Raw genomic sequence first — 17,770 nt, 5'->3', positions numbered from 1 at the left:
GGAGTCCGGGGGAAGCCAGGGGGTCCTGCCCCCCAACTCCGCAGTCAGACGTGACTCTCAGCCAGCCAGTAAAACAGAAGGTTTATTAGACGACAGGAACACGGTCTAACACAGAGCTTGTAGGTGCAGAGAACAGGACACCTCAGCTGGCTCCATTTTGGGGGGCAATGAGCCAGACAACCACGTCTGCCCTTCACTCCTTGTCCCCAGCCAGCCCCCAACTCCTCCTCCAGCCTTTGTCTCTTTCCTGGGCCAGGAGGCCACCTGATCTCTTTGTTCTCCAACACCTTCAGTTGGCCCCTTTGCAGTGGAGAGGGGCCCAGGCCATCAGTGGCCAGGAGACAGGGTGTCGGCCATTCTCTGTGCAGCCTCTCTAGGACTCTGCAACAATCAAATACCCTTATCCCACCACCTAGAGACTTAAGAACTGCATCGGGGAAACTGAGGCACCCACACAGTATTCAGAGAAAACATTAAGAACATTCCCTCTTTGTCACATGTGGCTAATGGGGAGGACATGGGGCTGGGAGTTTCTGGCCTTTCCAGGCCTCTCTCTCTCTTACAAACTTCAGAGCTGGCCAGCGTGGAGTTAAACGGCTCCCTCCCGGTGTTGGGGGCAGGGCACCAGGTGTGCTCCTCCTACAACTCTCACTCCATTAGAAGTGGGCAATGGATCTATTTCCCCATCTGGTTTCTCCTGATCCCCCGTTAGGCGTGCTGTGACCTTCCCAGCCATGTTCTGCCAGCCGCAGCGCTTCAACATCTGGCCTGCTCAGTTGCAGATGTTGTTCCGTGTCTCCAGGGTAGGTGCCATGAAATTCTGGAGACCTGCCTGCTTCAACTGAAGCCGCCAGTGCCATGGCTTTGCTTTCGTCCCACCCTGGATTTATTGTTCCCACCCGAGCGGGAAGTGAAAAGAGAAGCGTTGCGAGAACTCCAAAGGGATCGCTCTTGGTTTCTGTCCCTTCTGACTCAGCAGCTCCGCTCCCTCCCTGCGGCCACCATGGCTGGGCTCTGTCAGACGGAGGCGATGAGAGGAGAGATTTCAGGCTGTTCCTCCATCTGCTCCACGCCACAGGAAGCAGCAGCCGGCCTGCTTGGAAAGAGCCAGAGCCAGGCTCCAAACCTGCTGCTTTGCATTTAATGTCCCCTGCTGGGCAGTCAGGTCTTTCCATGTCCCGGCATGGATCTCACCTCCTCCGTCACCCTGATGGCGACTGTCCGGCCGTCGTCCAGAAAACAGAGACATACCAAGCCAGGTGGGACCAGCAGAGAGGGAATTCAGCTGGTGGGACCCAAGGAGGCGCAGCCCGTGTGACTGCTCCCCAGCTCCAGTGCCTGGCTGTACAGCTCAACGCCCCCAGCCCCGCCAGCAACTCAGCACAGCTCACAGAACAAGTGGTAAAAAGAACAGGAGGACTTGTGGCACCTTAGATTAGAGACTAACAAATTTATCTGAGCATAAGCTTTTGTGAGCTACAGCTCACTTCATCGGATGCATGCAGTGGAAAATACAGTGGGGAGATTTATATACACAGAGAACATGAAACAATGGGTGTTACCATACACACTGTAACCAGAGTGATCAGGTAAGGTGAGCTATTACCAGCAGGAGAGAAAAAAAACCTTTTGTAGTGATAATCAAGGTGGGCCATTTCCAGCAGTTGACAAGAACGTGTGAGGAACAGTATGGGGGGGAAACAAACATGGGGAAATAGTTTTACTTTGCGTAATGACCCATCCACTCCCAGTCTCTATTCAAGCCTAATGTAACGATGTCCAGTTTGCAAATTAATTCCAATTCAGCAGTCATAGAATCATAGAATCATAGAATATCAGGGTTGGAAGGGACCCCAGAAGGTCATCTAGTCCAACCCCCTGCTCAAAGCAGGACCAAGTCCCAGTCTCTCGTTGGAGTCTGTTTTTGATGTTTTTTTGTTGAAGTATTGCAACTTTCATGTCTGTAATCGCGTGACCAGAGAGATTGAAGTGTTCTCCGACTGGTTTTTGAATGTTATCATTCTTGACGTCTGATTTGTGTCCATTTATTCTTTTACGTAGAGACTGTCCAGTTTGGCCAATGTACATGGCAGAGGGGCATTGCAGGCCCATGACGGCATAGATCACATTGGTGGATGTGCAGGTGAACGAGCCTCTGATAGTGTGGCTGATGTGATTAGGCCCTGTGATGGTGTCCCCTGACTAGATATGTGGACACAGCTGGCAACGGGCTTTGTTGCAAGGACAGGTTTGTAAAGAGCCACTGACTGACTGGGGAATAGACATGAGGAGCAAGTTACTGAAGCCCACTGTATAAATGTGTCTTGGGCTCACGTTCGTTTGTTTCTGGAGAAGGAAGGATAGAGGGAGCTAGTGACAAATTCGGCCGGTGGGATTAAGATCCCGCTGGAAAGGGGCCCTCTCCTGTCCCGACAAGCATGCTGGAGTGGGAGCCGTTTTCCACGTGTCTCACAAAGATCCCCACAAGTGTATCACGCCCGGAAGCAAACCACTGGCTGTCGCTGCTGCTGGACTGTCCCCTTTGCAGGCAGGCGTGGATGCTGTTCTGTCCTGGGCACGAGATGGGCTGGTTGGCTGTGCACCCGTGGGGCTGACAGAGCTTCCATGTGCTATTCAGCTGCCTCTGCTGGTTACAGCCCGAGGGGCTGAGCGGCTATGGGTCTGTTACTAGCGTTCTGGTCACGGCTACATGTGGTTAGTACACAATTGAACAAACGCAGCCGTGCTGCCAAGCAACTTCGCTCTGTCTAGGAGAGGTCAGGGGGTTATGCTGTAACCACGCTGGAGACAGGAGGATCTGGTTAATAGGTCTGTCTGAAGGGCTGATTAACCAGCCCCATTTCCAACAGCTTAAGTTTCTAAAAGCTCCTGCAATGAATTAAAGGGTGAAGAGAGATAAAATGAGACCCTCTGGGTTTTCCTTGTCTAATGGAAAGCTCCTGAGCCCTCGTTGGCCCCATGGCACTCGGTAGATATGGTCGGCCCTAAGTCTACAAATCACATCACTTGAGGCAGCTGCCCTTCCGGCCCATAAATCAGGTTTCCTAGCCAGAAAAGCTGCGGAAGCACTGAGCTGCTTTCTTTGCTCGGGTGCTTGCTGCCAGCAGCTCCACCGAGGGCCTTAGGGCCAGCACAGGTTAATGGCTCTGCAAAGTAGTTAGAGCAAGAAAGCTTCTTCCCTTCCCCGGGGACCAATACCTGAGCCGATTCCTTTCTGTTAGCTTAGTCCGGCGTTACATCTGTGACTGGCTCTGTCCTCCCAGCTGAAGGGCCCCTCCCCCCACATAGACCCTGCTGGCGTGCTCTAAACGGTACCTAGTTCACATTAACAAACGAGATTATCTTTTAGAGCACGCCAGCAGGGTCTGCACAGTGCGGTTAGAGCCCTTTACAAATCACACCCCCCAGAGCACTTTGCTGCACTGTCTAGACAAGGCCTGAGGTCTCTGTAAGGCCTTGGGCTCAGCCCTGCGTGGCATTCCGCTGAAAACCCCGTAGAGAGTACTCCGCAAAACCAGTGTAGCCTGCGTTAAACTCTGATTAAATGAGAGATCTCAGAAAGTAATTGTAAGTGGGAATCGTCATCCACTGGGGGGTTTCTGGTGGGGTCGCACAGGGGTGGCCTCGGCCCACTGCCGTTCAAGATCTTTATCAATGATCTGGAAGAAAATTTAAAACCATTGCTGGTAAAATTCTCAGATGACTGCAGAACCGGCGGAGAGGTAAATAATGATGGGGACAGGTCAGTTCTACAGACTGGCCTGGATCGCAGGGTAAGGGGCCTCGTCAAACAACATTCACATTAATACAGCTGCAGGCAAGGTCATACACCTAGGAAGAGAGTGTAAGTGTCTGGAGTAGCCAACCTCAGGGCAGACTGACAAGGAGCAGGGCACAAACCCCAAACTGCTCATATGGTCTATAATTAGCTGTCACCAACCCAGTGACCTCCTAAAGCATTATAACAGGCTGACCACGGAGTCACAGACAGTCCCTTGGGCACTCCGCCTACTTGCCACCCAGGCAAGCTGGCCTATGTGATAGACGGTCACTTTACACCAAAAATCACAACAGTATCAGGTTACCGCCAGTCCCAAAGGACACGTCTCTTACCCCAGGTCAATTGTACTCAGATCTCAAACCAAAGACAATGCTTGTAGCCAATCCTGTAATGCTAACTAAAGATTTATTAACTAGGAAAAAGAAATGAGAGTTATTGACAAGGTTAAAACAGGTAAACGCTCCCATCACCCCAGCTTCCCCAACACAAATGACATGTAGTATTAGGGTCCAAAAGGTAATAGATGGTGCTATAATATGCAAGTGCTATATGTCCTTAGGGCTTACCTGAGCCAGGCAGCTTGGAGATCCCTTGCTTATGCTTAGAAATATCACATCTCCGCATTCCAAGCCGCATAGAGAGAATACTTCCTTGACAGGGATTTTCATGCCCTTTTCCCAGCATTCAAGCTATGATGGGACAAGGGTTTGTGCACGTGCCCTCTTCATGGGTGTGGTGGAAACCATCAGCAAAGTCTTTTATCCACTGATGTTCCACAGTGGCTTGTCTGGTGTCTCTTGCGCCTTCTCTTGTTGGGGAGAAGATGTCACCTCTTGTGGTAAACGAGCATTTCACACTTGGTGACGCGTCTCTCCTGACTGTGGGGTTTTACTGTTTTAGCAAATACTTTTATAGTTACAGAGCAAACGCTTAAATATCGCCTGAACCTGGGACACAGCTACTCCAGGGAAGATTAATACATGCAGCGTCCTACAAGCATTTCATAATGTCTGAACACTAAACACGTTCTTCCAACACTAACGTCTGTTTTAACAACACTAACACACAAGCGAGGCAGACTGTTTCCAGCGATGTATTTGTCAGGCCCAGAGAGGCCGAGGGGCCTCGGCATGAGCTGGCATCTGGTCTGCCAGTGTCACAGTAGGTCACACTTTTGAGATGGGGATCTGTATCCTGAGATGCAGTGGCACGAGAAAGGACTTAATAACCTAAGCATGAGTTCCCAGTGACCGAGCGTGATCCGCAGAGGCAGAAGTAGGTCATAACGAGGAGCAGGGAGCTGGTATTTCCTCTGTACACAGCCTTAGTGAGCCCGGTACTGGAATTCTCTCTCCAGTTCTAGCGTCCACACTTCCAAAAGGGTGGATACAAATTGGAAGGATTCAGGAAAGAGCTACAAGCAGGAGCCAAGGCCTGACCACAGGGCTGATAGCAAGAGCCTTCAGGAACTTGGTCTAGTTAACTTGTCCGAGAGAAGCTGGAGAGGTGACTCGATCACAGTCGATAAGTACCGACCTGGGACAGGGATTTCTTTAACCTCCTGATCCTGGAGCATCCTGTCGCGGGACTGCCTTGTCAGCCTCCCCCCGGCCCTGCCCAAGATGGCCATCCACCCACCAGGCCAGGAGGAGGAAGCTTGACGGGGGCTCTGGGGCCTATTTCCCCCTCCTTATGCAGTCATCGCTCCAGGCAGAGTTCCTCTGGGCGGTGTCCACTGACCCCTAGGCGCCTGTGAGGAGCAGTGGACGCCATCAGGGTCTCTGCCCCGTGTTCCCCTCTGGCTCCTTGTTTTCATCCCCTGACCTCACATTCACTCCTGTTTTCTCCTGTGTTGTCCCGTGTTATCAGCTGGAGCCTGAGTTTAGTGAGAGGCCGGCCTCTAGTTATGGGTGGGCCAGACCTGCCTGCCCCAGTTCCACAAACGGTGCCACTCCCAGTCTCCTCTCAGTGTCTCTCCCATCCTCTTCCAGCTGCAGTCTCCCCGGCTGCTCTCCCCTCCCCTCTGCATCTGAGCCGGCAGCTGCCTCCTCCCTGCTGCCTGGGCACCCCCAGGGTTCACTGAGCACACAGGCAAGCCAGGCGCCCGGCCCCACCCGGAGAGGGAGCATGCTGGCTCGCTCTGTGGGGCAGGCCCAGGCCCAGCCAGGTCCCGCGGCCGTGCCATCAGGCATGACGCCTGCTCAGGGATGGCAGAAGCTTCAAAGATTTTTGCTGTAAAACTTTGAGGCATCTCTAGGGTTGCCAGGCGTCTGGTTTTCGGCTGTTAAGAGTCCGGTCGGCAGCGCAGCCGAGGCCTGGGGCTAAGGTAGGCTCCCTGTCTGCCCTAGCCGTATGCGGCTGCTGGGTCCTCATGGCCGCTAGGCACATGGGCAGCCAGGGAAACTCCGCACACTGCCCCGCCCTGAGTGCTGGCTCCGCAGCTCCCATTGGCCAGGAATGGGAGCTGTGAGGGCGACACCTGCAGGCGCGAGGGCAGTGAGCTGAGCCTCCCTGGCTGCCCATGCACCTAGGAGCCGCCGGGACCCCACACCCCCTCCCGCACCTCACTCCCTGCCCCAGCCCAGAGCCCTCACCCTGCACCCCTCATCCCTGGTCCCACCCCAGATCCCTCACCCCCTCCCGCACACCAACCCCCTGCCCAGCCCAGTGAAAGTGAGGGGGTGGGGCCTCTGGGAAGGGGCGGGGCAGGGGTGTTCGGTTTTGTGCGATTAGAAAGTTGGCAGCCCTGGGTGTCTCTGCTGAGCAGGTGCAGGCTGGGGTTTTTCAGAGGGTTTATAACATGGCTCCATGTGGGCGGATTTTCAGGGGAGCCACCCACAGGCCCTGTTCCGAAGGGGGGGTGCTGGGGTTCCTTTAACATTACAAAACCCAGGATCTTGCCCTTCCCGGAGTCTAGGGTGCAGCTGAGCCGCAGGGTGGAAAGGTCCCAGCAGCGGTGAGCCCGGGGCAGCCCCCAGGCATGGGAAGCTGCAGCCCAAATGGTTTAAGCTTAGCGAGGGTCATACAGCGGGGGGCGGGGGGGCTCTGCTCCCAGCCCAGCGGGGCGCGGAGGAGGTGACGTGTCAATTCTTCCCTCTCGGCAGGATTACTGGCTCTCGCTCCTCTTCAAGCGCCTGGCTGGGCCCAAGGTGCTGGCCGTCCACGTGGCAGGGCTCCAGCGGGAGCCGCGGCCCGGCAGAGTTATTCGGGACAAGCTCCGCATCTACGCTCACTGCACCAGCTCCCACAAGTCAGTCCCCTGGCCAGGCTTGGCTGCTCCTTGCACGACTCCGTGGGCAGCCCAGGGCGGCGAGGCCGTGGGGCCTCCGAGCTGCACACCAGAAATATTCCGGACAGGCTTGGCGCTCGCTGCCCGGGGCTGCTGGGTCAGGCGCACCCGGTGCCGCTGGGGGAGCAGAGGGGGTGCAGGAAGGGGGGGCTGTAGGGGGCTGGCCCCCCTCGGAAGGTGCTTGGGGAATGGGGCTGCCCCGTGCCATGGGAGTGAGCAGAACAGGAGGCTCCTGCAATGGCAGCGGGTCCCCAAGCAGAGAGAGCGAGACTGGGGGGGTTGGGCACAAGCCCAGCAAGGGAGATCAAGGGAGTGGATTTCACCCAGGCCCCAGAGGGTCGGGTTACGCTGCCCTCCGGCTGACAGGGAGCTGCCTGGTGGCTGGATCGGTGATAAGCTCTTTCAAAGGGTCCCACAGGGGAGGGGGGGCCTGCCATCTCCACGGACACAAGTTCCTATTGTGGCCAAGGGGAGGCCGTTCGGTTACATGTTCCAGATGCTTTCAACATCCCCCCACCCTGTAGGAAACCTTGTCCAGTAACTAACAGGTGCAGCCCGCTCTCCGGCCCCCGTCTGGGCTGCATGCTGGGCGAGACAGAGCACCCATGTCTTGTCTCTGTTCGGGACGTGTCCAGGGTAGCGCCCCGGGCACACAGAGCACTCACCTTGTTCTCAGCATCCCCCCTTGTAATCCCCACATACCCGGGAGCTGGGGCAGGGGCTCCCCACAGCACATGCCTGTGCCCTGCCCCATTGCACACCACAAGGGAGGTGAATCCGTGGGCCTGCGCCTTCAGTGTCTGCCTGGAAACGCCACCTCCCTGCCCCGCTCTGACCTGCAACCCAGGGGAAGCGGCACGGTGCCTGCTGCTTAATGTGGGCAGACAACTGCAGCCACGGGGCCACGTGGGTCGGGCATGTGCTGCTACCCTGAGCTCATTAGAGGGTAAATCAAGGCCCTGAGCCCGCCCCTGCCATGGCACAATGCTGCTCAGCCCAGCGCGTATTCATCCTAGCCCCTCGCTAGGCCCAGGGGGATGGAAACAGGGCACAGACTTCCGTACAGGTCTGGGGAGGGAGCCAGCGTCTGCGCCTGCTACACACAGCCTCTCTCCCTTTGGAGGGCTCATGCCAACCCTGCAGTGTTACAGTGACGGCCCCCACTTCCTGCAGTGCTGGTGTCGTCCCCTCCTGGGCTCTGCAAAAGGCTGGTTCCTAGCACAGAGCCCCTGCTTAACTGGCCTCTTCGCTACATCCTGTTTTTTAAAGCTGCCTAGAACCGATGCGGTTTCCTAGTCAACAGCAGACAACCCCACCTTCATTGTCACTTTCGCTCTCAGCCACAATTATGTCCGAGGATCCATCACCCTCTACATCATCAACCTGCATCGCTCCCGGAAGAAAATCAAGCTGGTGGGGACGCTGCGGGATAAGATTGTTCACCAGTACCTGCTGCAGCCGCATGGCCAGGACGGGCTTCACGCCCGGTGAGTGCGGACACGGGGCTGTGCCCTGAACGCCAGCACGGGGCCTGGCAGCCAGCAGCAGGGGTGCGTGGCCAGCGGCTGCTGTTCTGCGCCGCACTGCGTAGGGCTGAGGCCAGGCCGTGGTGCACCACCTGCAGCTGGGACTCGTGAGCCCCCAGCTGACGCCTGGAACATGCCGGCTGCCGCTTCCCGCAGCTCCCATTGGCCGGGAACGGCGAACCAGGGCCACTGGGAGCCGCGGGCAGCCAGGCCTGTGGACGGTCAATGCAAACAAACTGCCTCACGGCCCGCCAGTGGATTACCCTGACGGGCCGCAGGTTGCCTACCACTGCCATAGCCCCAAGTGAGGCACCCAGATAAGGGACTGGGCGGGGGGTGCTGAACACCTGCAAACCCCCCCCCCCCCCCGACTCCTGCTGAAGCTGTGGGAGCTCAGCCCCCTGGGAGCTCAGCTCATTGTCCTCATGCATCAGTCCCTGCAGAGGCTCCCAGCACCACCTGCTCTTTCCTTTGCCTCCTCCCATGGCCATCTTTGTGCTGGGCTCTCTCCTGCCTTTGCAGACCTGTGGCTCCTGCCTCCTGGGCAGATGCGTGCAGAGTGCACAGCCCACCGGGCTCCATGCACACGCCGTGCCTGCTGGCCGCCTTTTGCCGGGCTCCCAGGCCGATGTGGAGATGCTGACCTGAGTGTGCTTCTCCTGCAGGTCCGTGCAGCTCAACGGGCAGCTGCTGGCCATGGCGGATGACGGGACACTTCCTGAGCTGAAACCTCGTCCCCTTCGTGCTGGCCGCACCCTGGTCATCCCGCCACTGACCATGAGCTTCTATGTGGTGAAGAACGTTAACGCCCTGGCCTGCCGGTACCGATAGCTCTACCCGAAGCCACTGGCCAAGACGAGACCTGCTGGACCTGCTTTAACCCTCCCCGTCCTCTCGCTTCCTGCACAGAACTTGCTGCCAGGCAGTGGGGCTGTGACCTGCCCACTGCCAGGCCTGGCTGATGCAGAATGGGCCCTCCTCTCCTGGGGACTCTGCACCCGGAGGGATGTCCTGTGCCCCTTGGAGAATAACCACTCAGAGCGGAGAAGTCCCGAGCGACTCCTCCAGCGTGGCCCAAAGGCATGGCAAACGCTCCCCCAGCAATACCTGGCCAGCTGGCTGCCTGGCCCCAGCAGTACGAGCCAGCTTGGCCCTTGGGATTGCTGTGTCTGTGGGGAGGAAGATGACTCCATTGGTGAGACAACTGGCTCCTCTTGGAAAAGCTGAGAACTTGAGGCCCTGGTGCAGTGCCAGAGACCTGCAACTCAGAGGCAATGGTGCCCGGGAGTTGTGGGCCACACGCCCTCTTTACACCGCCAGCGTTTCTTCCACAGGACTAGTGAAAATCCGGCTGGTGAATTCGGTCTGTGCCCACGGACGACCCTGGCTCCGAGGGCTCGGATTGCAGGGGATAGCGCTGCACCAGGCCGGCTTCTTAACAGCCTCCTGGTTACGGGAGCTGGCTTCTTGCTCTGTGGGAAGTGCGGAGACAGGGAGCTCAAGAGTTGTGTTCTTAGCTGGGACAGGGAGCAGAGTCACAAACACTGCAAAGGGGATGGAGCTAACCCAGCCGGCTAGAGCCAGCCCAGCCCCTCAGAGCCTCCCCTTCCCCACGCTAACCAAGGCTGTGGGGAACTGTGGGCATCATCCCGGCTCTGCGCTCCCCCAGGGCGCTTTGCTTTCGGGCAGAGTTTGCTGGACAGAGAGTGCCAGGGGCTCTTGGCAGCTCCAGCCTGCCAGCCCCAAGGAGAAGCCAGCCTCCCGGCCACCCTTCTCCCCACACTGCTGTTCCAGTGCCCATAACGGGGTGAGCCTAGGACTGGGGAAACAAGTGGGCCAGGCTCAGTGCAGCACGGGGCTGCAGCTCCCCCCCCCCATCCCCAAGGGATTTCATCGTTCAATATAGTGATGGGCTAGACACTGACTGGTCCCCAGGGGTAGCCATTGCCCTCCTACTGCTTCTCCCCTCGGATCCTGAGAGTCAGGTCCTGGCAGCCATGCAGCACCCTGTGCCCACCTCACTGAGAGACCGAGGGCCAGAGGGATCCTGGTATCAGCCCACCGAGCCACCCAGAGCTTTCCCAGACAGAACGTGCATGGGAGTAGCTCCTCCCAGTGCCTCCTGGCCACAAGACAGGCAAGGTGGGTGAGGGAATAGCTGTACCAGCCCCTCCGGGAGCCACGCTGCGACAGGGGCAACATGAGACACGCTGGGGGGCTGCAAGGCGTCGCTTCGGCCAGGCTAAGGAAGCCCGTATGGGCTCAGCCAAGCCCTGTGCAGGGGCGTTAGCCATGAGGAGTCCTGCCCCCGGCACTGGCTGGGGCGCTGCGAGCCGGGCCTGCAGGAGCCTTCGCTATAAATGTTAATATTTAAATTATATTTTCTGAAGAAGAGAAACTTTGAGCTCTGCTAGTCTGGAAGCTGGTGGGAGGGAAGTGGGGTGGGGCACTCCTCTCCCCAGCTCACAGGAGAAGGGGGCTGAGATGAAACAGGCAGGGTCACTGCTCCCCAGGGGTTTGGGGGGCATTGTTAGAGGTGTGAATATTTCCTTCCAGAAGAGATTTTATTGAGGCGTGTGGAGAGCCGGGCTCCGGGAGCTAGCTGAGATTGTGTGGGAGATGTTGGATAATAAAGGTGGGCTGTCCAACCATGCCTGGCCTCGTCTCTCCGCAGCAGCGAATGCCAGGCCCGCCGTGCCATGCTCCTGTGGTCTGTCCCAGGCCTGGAGCCGTGGCCAAGTCCCCAGCTGTAGGACGTGGCTACACAACAGAGCAGCCGCTGCTGCTCCGTGACTCAGGGACACCGGGCCCAAGTGTGTTCGCGTCACAGCCATTGTCACCACTTTGTGCACGTGCTTCTCAGGGTCTTCTGGGGAGCTGGGCCACAGAGCCTCAGCAGGGCCTGGCTCCCAGAGCGGCCCAGCAGCCCATGCCCTCAGAGGTGCCCTCGTGCCCAGAAAGCTGGGAGAAAGGGGGCGTAACTCACCCAGTGACACAGGCACGGGTAGGACCCGGCAGAGTCAGCGTTACGGGCCAGCCTGTACCCCTGGCAGGGGCGAGACGCTGGCAGCTGGTCACTAACCCAGCGGTAACCCTGCGGTGTGAGGGCACAGCCCATTCGGTGCCAACCACCTGCCTGGCTGGCTAGGACCTGGCTGAGCCATTTTGCACATCACTGGGGGGCTGAGAGTTGGAGCAGTCAGTGCCGGGCTCCTCAGCGTGCTGTGCCCAGAGGCTGCAGAGCCTTGTGGGGTTCCAGGCGTGGCAGTGGGGCGTGAGGGAGCCCGTGAAGCAGGGTCCGGCTGGGGCGATAGGGTGGCGAAGGCCTGGATCCAGATCCCGGCTGGAGGGAGTGTGAATTCTGGCAAAGGGGTTCACAGGGCAGGGACAAAGGGGACAAGGTTCTGGCTTCGGAAGTCCTGAGTGCAGGAGAGCGACTGCACCGTCCAAGCCAATGACACAGGTGAGGCCAGGAGCTGGGGCTCCAGAGAGAGGGAGGTAGAGGGGCCAGGGAGTTGGGGAGAGGGAGAGCTTGGTGTCACCCACAGAGAAGTGAAGTCTAGGGCTGGATTCTGTCAGGCCGTCCTGCAGCGACTCCAGAGCGTGGGTACCAGCCTCAGGCCGGCTGTCAGGAGCCAGGCACAGACCCCGCCATGGCTGAATTCTGCACTTAGATCTCACCCACGAGGTATCAGGTGTGAACTCCTCAGGCGCTGGAGCAGGGGACTCCCATCCACCTCACCACCCAGCTGCCTTTGTGAGAGCCTTACACCAGGGATCACAGCACTGTCCGGGTTACTCCCAGCCCCAAAGGAGTCCTGGAGACTGGGGAGGGTGTGAGGCCTTTGGCAGAGGAGGATGTGGCTGGTAACAATGCGGAAATCCCACGCTTGCGGGCCAGGCTTTCCTGGGCATTTCACTGTTCCAGTTTGCAGCAGGGCAGTGGGACAGAACAGCTGGAGTGCGAGAGCCGGAGCATCTGGAGAGCATGTGAGTGTCTGCATGCGTGTGCAACACAACAGCTGGGGTCCGTTTCTGTCACAGCTGGGCCCCAAGCCCTTCTTATCCGTCTGCTGCCAGGCTGAGACCACTTGTTCGTAAGGCCCAGCCCCAACAGGGAGCTGCACCACCAGGCCGCAGGCCGTGCCTAGCCAATCCCTAACTGGGTGCCAAGCCGGGGCTGAGCCCCCAGCCCCGTGTCGACGGGAACGTCCCATCTCTAAGGCTGCCAGCATGACGCTGTGACTCTGCCCCCAACCAGCCAGCGCGGCTGTAGGAACCATGCTGCCCACGGGGGGGCACACAGGAAGCCTGGGCTGCAACCAGAGTGAGGCCACCCTCTGCCTGTTCTCCCCTGCCTGCAGCCAGCGCTCTGCCTGTCCCAACCCTCCCACCCTCTGCCTGTTCTCCCCTGCCTGCAGCCAGCGCTCTGCCTGTCCCGACCCTCCCACCCTCTGCCTGTTCTCCCCTGCCGGCAGCCAGCGCTCTGCCTGTCCCGACCCTCCCACCCTCTGCCTGTTCTCCCCGCCTGCAGCCAACGCTCTGCCTGTCCCCACACTCCCACCCTCTGCCTGTTCTCCCCTGCCGGCAGCCAACGCTCTGCCTGTCCCAACCTCCCACCTTCTGCCTGTTCTCCCCTGCCTGCAGCCAACGCTCTGCCTAACCCGAACCTCCCACCCTCTGCCTGTTCTCCCCTGCCTGCAGCCAGCGCTCTGCCTGTCCCAACCCTCCCACCCTCTGCCTGTTCTCCCCTGGCTGCAGCCAACGCTCTGCCTGTCCCGACCCTCCCACCCTCTGCCTGTTCTCCCCTGCCGGCAGCCAGCGCTCTGCCTGTCCCGACCCTCCCACCCTCTGCCTGTTCTCCCCTGCCGGCAGCCAGCGCTCTGCCTGTCCCGACCCTCCCACCCTCTGCCTGTTCTCCCCTGCCGGCAGCCAGCGCTCTGCCTGTCCCGACCCTCCCACCCTCTGCCTGTTCTCCCCGCCTGCAGCCAGCGCTCTGCCTGTCCCAACCCTCCCACCCTCTGCCTGTTCTCCCCTGCCAGCAGCCAACGCTCTGCCTGTCCCAACCCTCCCACCCTCTGCCTGTTCTCCCCTGCCGGCAGCCAGCGCTCTGCCTGTCCCGACCCTCCCACCCTCTGCCTGTTCTCCCATGCCTGCAGCCAACGCTCTGCCTGTCCCCACACTCCCACCCTCTGCCTGTTCTCCCCTGCCGGCAGCCAACGCTCTGCCTGTCCCAACCTCCCACCTTCTGCCTGTTCTCCCCTGCCTGCAGCCAACGCTCTGCCTAACCCGAACCTCCCACCCTCTGCCTGTTCTCCCTGCCTGCAGCCAGCGCTCTGCTTGTCCCCACACTCCCACCCTCTGCCTGTTCTCCCCTGCCTGCAGCCAACGCTCTGCCTGTCCCAACCTCCCACCTTCTGCCTGTTCTCCCCTGCCTGCAGCCAACGCTCTGCCTAACCCGAACCTCCCACCCTCTGCCTGTTCTCCCTGCCTGCAGCCAGCGCTCTGCTTGTCCCCACACTCCCACCCTCTGCCTGTTCTCCCCTGCCTGCAGCCAACGCTCTGCCTGTCCCAACCTCCCACCTTCTGCCTGTTCTCCCCTGCCTGCAGCCAACGCTCTGCCTAACCCGAACCTCCCACCCTCTGCCTGTTCTCCCCTGCCTGCAGCCAACGCTCTGCCTGTCCCGATACTCCCACCCTCTGCCTGTTCTCCCCTGCCTGCAGCCAGCGCTCTGCCTGTCCCGACCCTCCCACCCTCTGCCTGTTCTCCCCTGGCTGCAGCCAACGCTCTGCCTGTCCCGACCCTCCCACCCTCTGCCTGTTCTCCCCTGCCTGCAGCCAGCGCTCTGCCTGTCCCAACCCTCCCACCCTCTGCCTGTTCTCCCCTGCCGGCAGCCAGCGCTCTGCCTGTCCCGACCCTCCCACCCTCTGCCTGTTCTCCCCTGCCTGCAGCCAGCGCTCTGCCTGTCCCAACCTCCCACCCTCTGCCTGTTCTCCCCTGCCTCCAGCCAGCGCTCTGCCTGTCCCGACCCTCCCACCCTCTGCCTGTTCTCCCCCGCCTGCAGCCAACGCTCTGCCTGTCCCGACCCTCCCACCCTCTGCCTGTTCTCCCCTGCCGGCAGCCAGCGCTCTGCCTGTCCCAACCCTCCCACCCTCTGCCTGTTCTCCCCCGCCTGCAGCCAGCGCTCTGCCTGTCCCAACCCTCCCACCCTCTGCCTGTTCTCCCCTGCCTCCAGCCAGCGCTCTGCCTGTCCCGACCCTCCCACCCTCTGCCTGTTCTCCCCTGCCGGCAGCCAGCGCTCTGCCTGTCCCAAACCTCTGCCTGCTCTCCCCTGCACCAGCAGGGCCCCCACTTGACTGGCTGCCCCCCTGCTGGCTCTGAATTAAGGGCCAGGATTGGAACGGGGGGCAGCCTGGGGGGGCTTCCAGCAGCAGGATGCCTGGCCAGGGTGGGACTCATTCCAGACAGGAGTCCTGAGCCACCTCCCACCCTGAACAGGAGCTGGGAATTCTCCATGCTCACCTGCAGAGCGCCCCCTAGTGGCCAGCCCTCCAGCCCCACGCTCTGTGCGTAGCTGCCCCCAGTACAGTCTCCTGTAACCACCACCACGGACGCTCGCTCCCTGTGCAGCCGTGTTACTGGGGTGTCCAGCCTGGCGCACCCTCACCAGCATGTCTCTGGGCTTCCCCAGCTCCCGCTCCTGGCACCTGGGGCTCTGGGTATCTCACTGCCCCCAGCTGTGCGTTCCTAAAATCCAACTCCTTGCCCCGTTGTGTCCTGGATTCCCCTCGGTACGCACCAGCTAGGACCTGGTGCACGACAGACCGGTCGGGGTAGCTACGGGGTGCAGACCGTCCGCGCCCAAGCGATGCCGTCACTGCCGGTGTAGACAGCGCCAACGGGCGGGCGGCTCCCATTGACACAGCTACTTCCTCTCACGGCCACGGGGTGCCTCGGCTGACCCGTAGGAAGCGGCACTCGGTGCTCCAGCCACGGCAGCGCTGCACGTGGGGTGAGCCCTTAGCCTGCTGCCGCTAGGCTCCCGTTCTCAGCCAGCCTGCAAGCCTGGGGGGGCAGGGGCGGGGAGTGGCAGGGCTGGGGGCTGTTGGCTTCGGTGGCTGCCCAGCCGATCACCAGGATCGCTAGATGCTGACCTACCAGGACACACGGGGCAGACACCCACACCATTCCTGCCTCTGCCTGGCCACTTAGTGTCCCCCAGCCCCCCGCTTGGGGGTTTGCTTGGGATCTTGCCCAGCTGGCGGGAGGGCTGGCGGGAGGGGCGGGGACAGGCCAGGGCAGTGGGAACAGATCCTGTGGGGCTCGCAGTCTCCGGCTGCGGCCCTAGTAACAGGCAGGTTGCTGTGAATTTGGGGGGAGGGTCCAGCGCTGCATCCCCCCTCTTCCCCTCGCTGCAGGGGTGGCGGGGGACGCGCCCAGTGCAGCCAGTCATGCAGAGCAGTGCAGCATCCCCGCTCCCGGCCTGGAGCCTGCCCTGCACGCCACGCTTTCCGGCGCTTCGCCCATTGCCCAGATGGCTTGTGCCCGGGAAGACGCTGGCTGGCTGCATATCACGGCTTCACGCGGGCCTGGCAGCTCCGTGATTTAAAACCCTGAGACCAAGCGCTGAGTCAGTAACACCCCACGCTGGTGCAAATCCCGTCTCCTCTCGGGGCAGGCCCGGCCCTCACTGCTCCTGGGCCCCGGCCCCCGCACGTGCTGAGTTCTGGGGCTGCCTCCCAAGACAGACACCCCCTGTCCGGCTCTCGTGCGCGCTTCTCAGGGGAAGCGGTTGGCTCCATGTCTCCGCCCAGTGCCCTGGCCTGGCTCGTAGGACCTGGCTGCACGCCGAGCAGTGGCGATTACCAGCAGGAAGAGCCGTGCCCGTGATACGCTAGAGCGCCCCGAAGAGCGTAGTCGTGGCAATGTGTGCACAGAGCGGGGCTAGGGCCCCCCCACACACACACACACGGACCCAGCCGAGATACTAGGCCCCCAACAGACCCCCTGAGGCAGCATCTTCCCGCCCGCCCTAGGAGCTGTCTGCGGCTGTGGGCGCCCTCCCAGGCAATGACTGGGCCAGCTGCACCGCCTCTGCACTTTGCCCTCCTCTTGCAGCCTGCGTAGGGAGGGGAGGAAACGGGGCAGCACGAAGCCGGGTCCCCCCGGCTGCAGACAGTGAGGGCCTGGGCCTGACCCCAAGGCAGCAGCCGCCAGGCCGGTGCGCGCAGGCCCCGCGGCGGGGCAGAATGCCGCCGGCTAGCAGGATGCAGCCAGCGGGGCTCGGGAGCCACCAGGTCACCTGGGGCTCCTGGGCCCCGTTCCCATCCTTGCAGCAGGGACTGGGGTGTCCCGCCAGACTCCGGCATCTGCAGAGCGCGAGCAGGGAGCCGAGCGCGGCCGGGCCAGCCCCTCTCGGTCCGCCAGGAACCCAGGTTGGGGCAAGACCCTGTGGCCCAGGCCGGCTCTGGAGCTGCACACGCAAAGCCCCTCGCAGCGGCCGGCTCGTCCGCCCCGGGCGTTGGCCTCACCCGCAGCTCACACCTGGGCGAGGCGGCGGCTGGAGGTCAGCGGGGCACAGGGCCTCTGGGGGGGGCAGGGAGGGCGGCAGCTGCCCCGTCAGGCCCCACAAGCCCAAGGGGCCATGTCGGACTCGGCTCTGCAGTGGGCAGAGCCAGGGCCCTATTGCCCTATAGCAGCCCCCGGCAGGGGCGGGGCAGGGCACCTGGGCTGGTCCCATCCCGTTTCCCGGAGGCTGAGGGAGGTTCTGGGGCCTCCCGCTGCAGAGAAACTGGGGCGTGTTCTGATGGGGGGGATCCCGGAGCACATGGGGGGGCCAGCCGGGGCAGGGGTCTCTCCAGCCGGGCTTCGAGGGGAAACCACCTGCCCCCCCAGCAGCAGTGAGTTCGCCCCCAGGCCTGCATGGAGCCCGGGGGGCTCTGGGTCGGCGAGGGGGCCCCCCGCGGCCCCCGCCTCTCCCAGCAGGGGGCGTGTGGCGGGGGGGGGGCGCGGCTCCGGGCTCTCCCGGCAGGGGGCGCTTTGGGGGGGGGGGAGCGCGGCCCGGCCTCTCCCAGCAAGGGGCGCTGTGGGGGGGGGAGCGCGGCCCCGCCCTCTCCCGGCAGGGGGCGCTGTGGGGGGGGGGGAGCGCGGCC

General features: G+C 61.2%; 1 protein-coding gene across 2 annotated transcripts in view; it reads left to right on the top strand.

The window, feature by feature from the left end:
• Window positions 1-11,265, top strand: part of HPSE2 (heparanase 2 (inactive)) — a 280,559-nt gene extending 269,294 nt beyond the window's left edge. Inside the window, exons 10-12 of one of the 2 annotated variants that reach the window (XM_043552473.1) lie at window positions 6,907-7,052; window positions 8,361-8,578; window positions 9,283-11,265. In XM_043552473.1, the coding sequence (XP_043408408.1) occupies window positions 6,907-7,052; window positions 8,361-8,578; window positions 9,283-9,344 (426 nt within the window). In that variant the 3' untranslated portion in view covers window positions 9,345-11,265. The remainder of the gene's footprint in view (window positions 1-6,906; window positions 7,053-8,360; window positions 8,579-9,282) is intronic. The other variant, XM_037905356.2, reaches the window with a different exon arrangement.
• The last annotated feature ends 6,505 nt before the right edge of the window (window positions 11,266-17,770 follow it).

This window comes from Chelonia mydas, chromosome 7, assembly GCF_015237465.2.
Source record: "Chelonia mydas isolate rCheMyd1 chromosome 7, rCheMyd1.pri.v2, whole genome shotgun sequence".
Classification (NCBI taxonomy): Eukaryota; Metazoa; Chordata; order Testudines; family Cheloniidae; genus Chelonia; species Chelonia mydas.
Note: the sequence above shows the minus strand (reverse complement) of the source record. Positions and strands in the feature narration are given on the sequence as shown.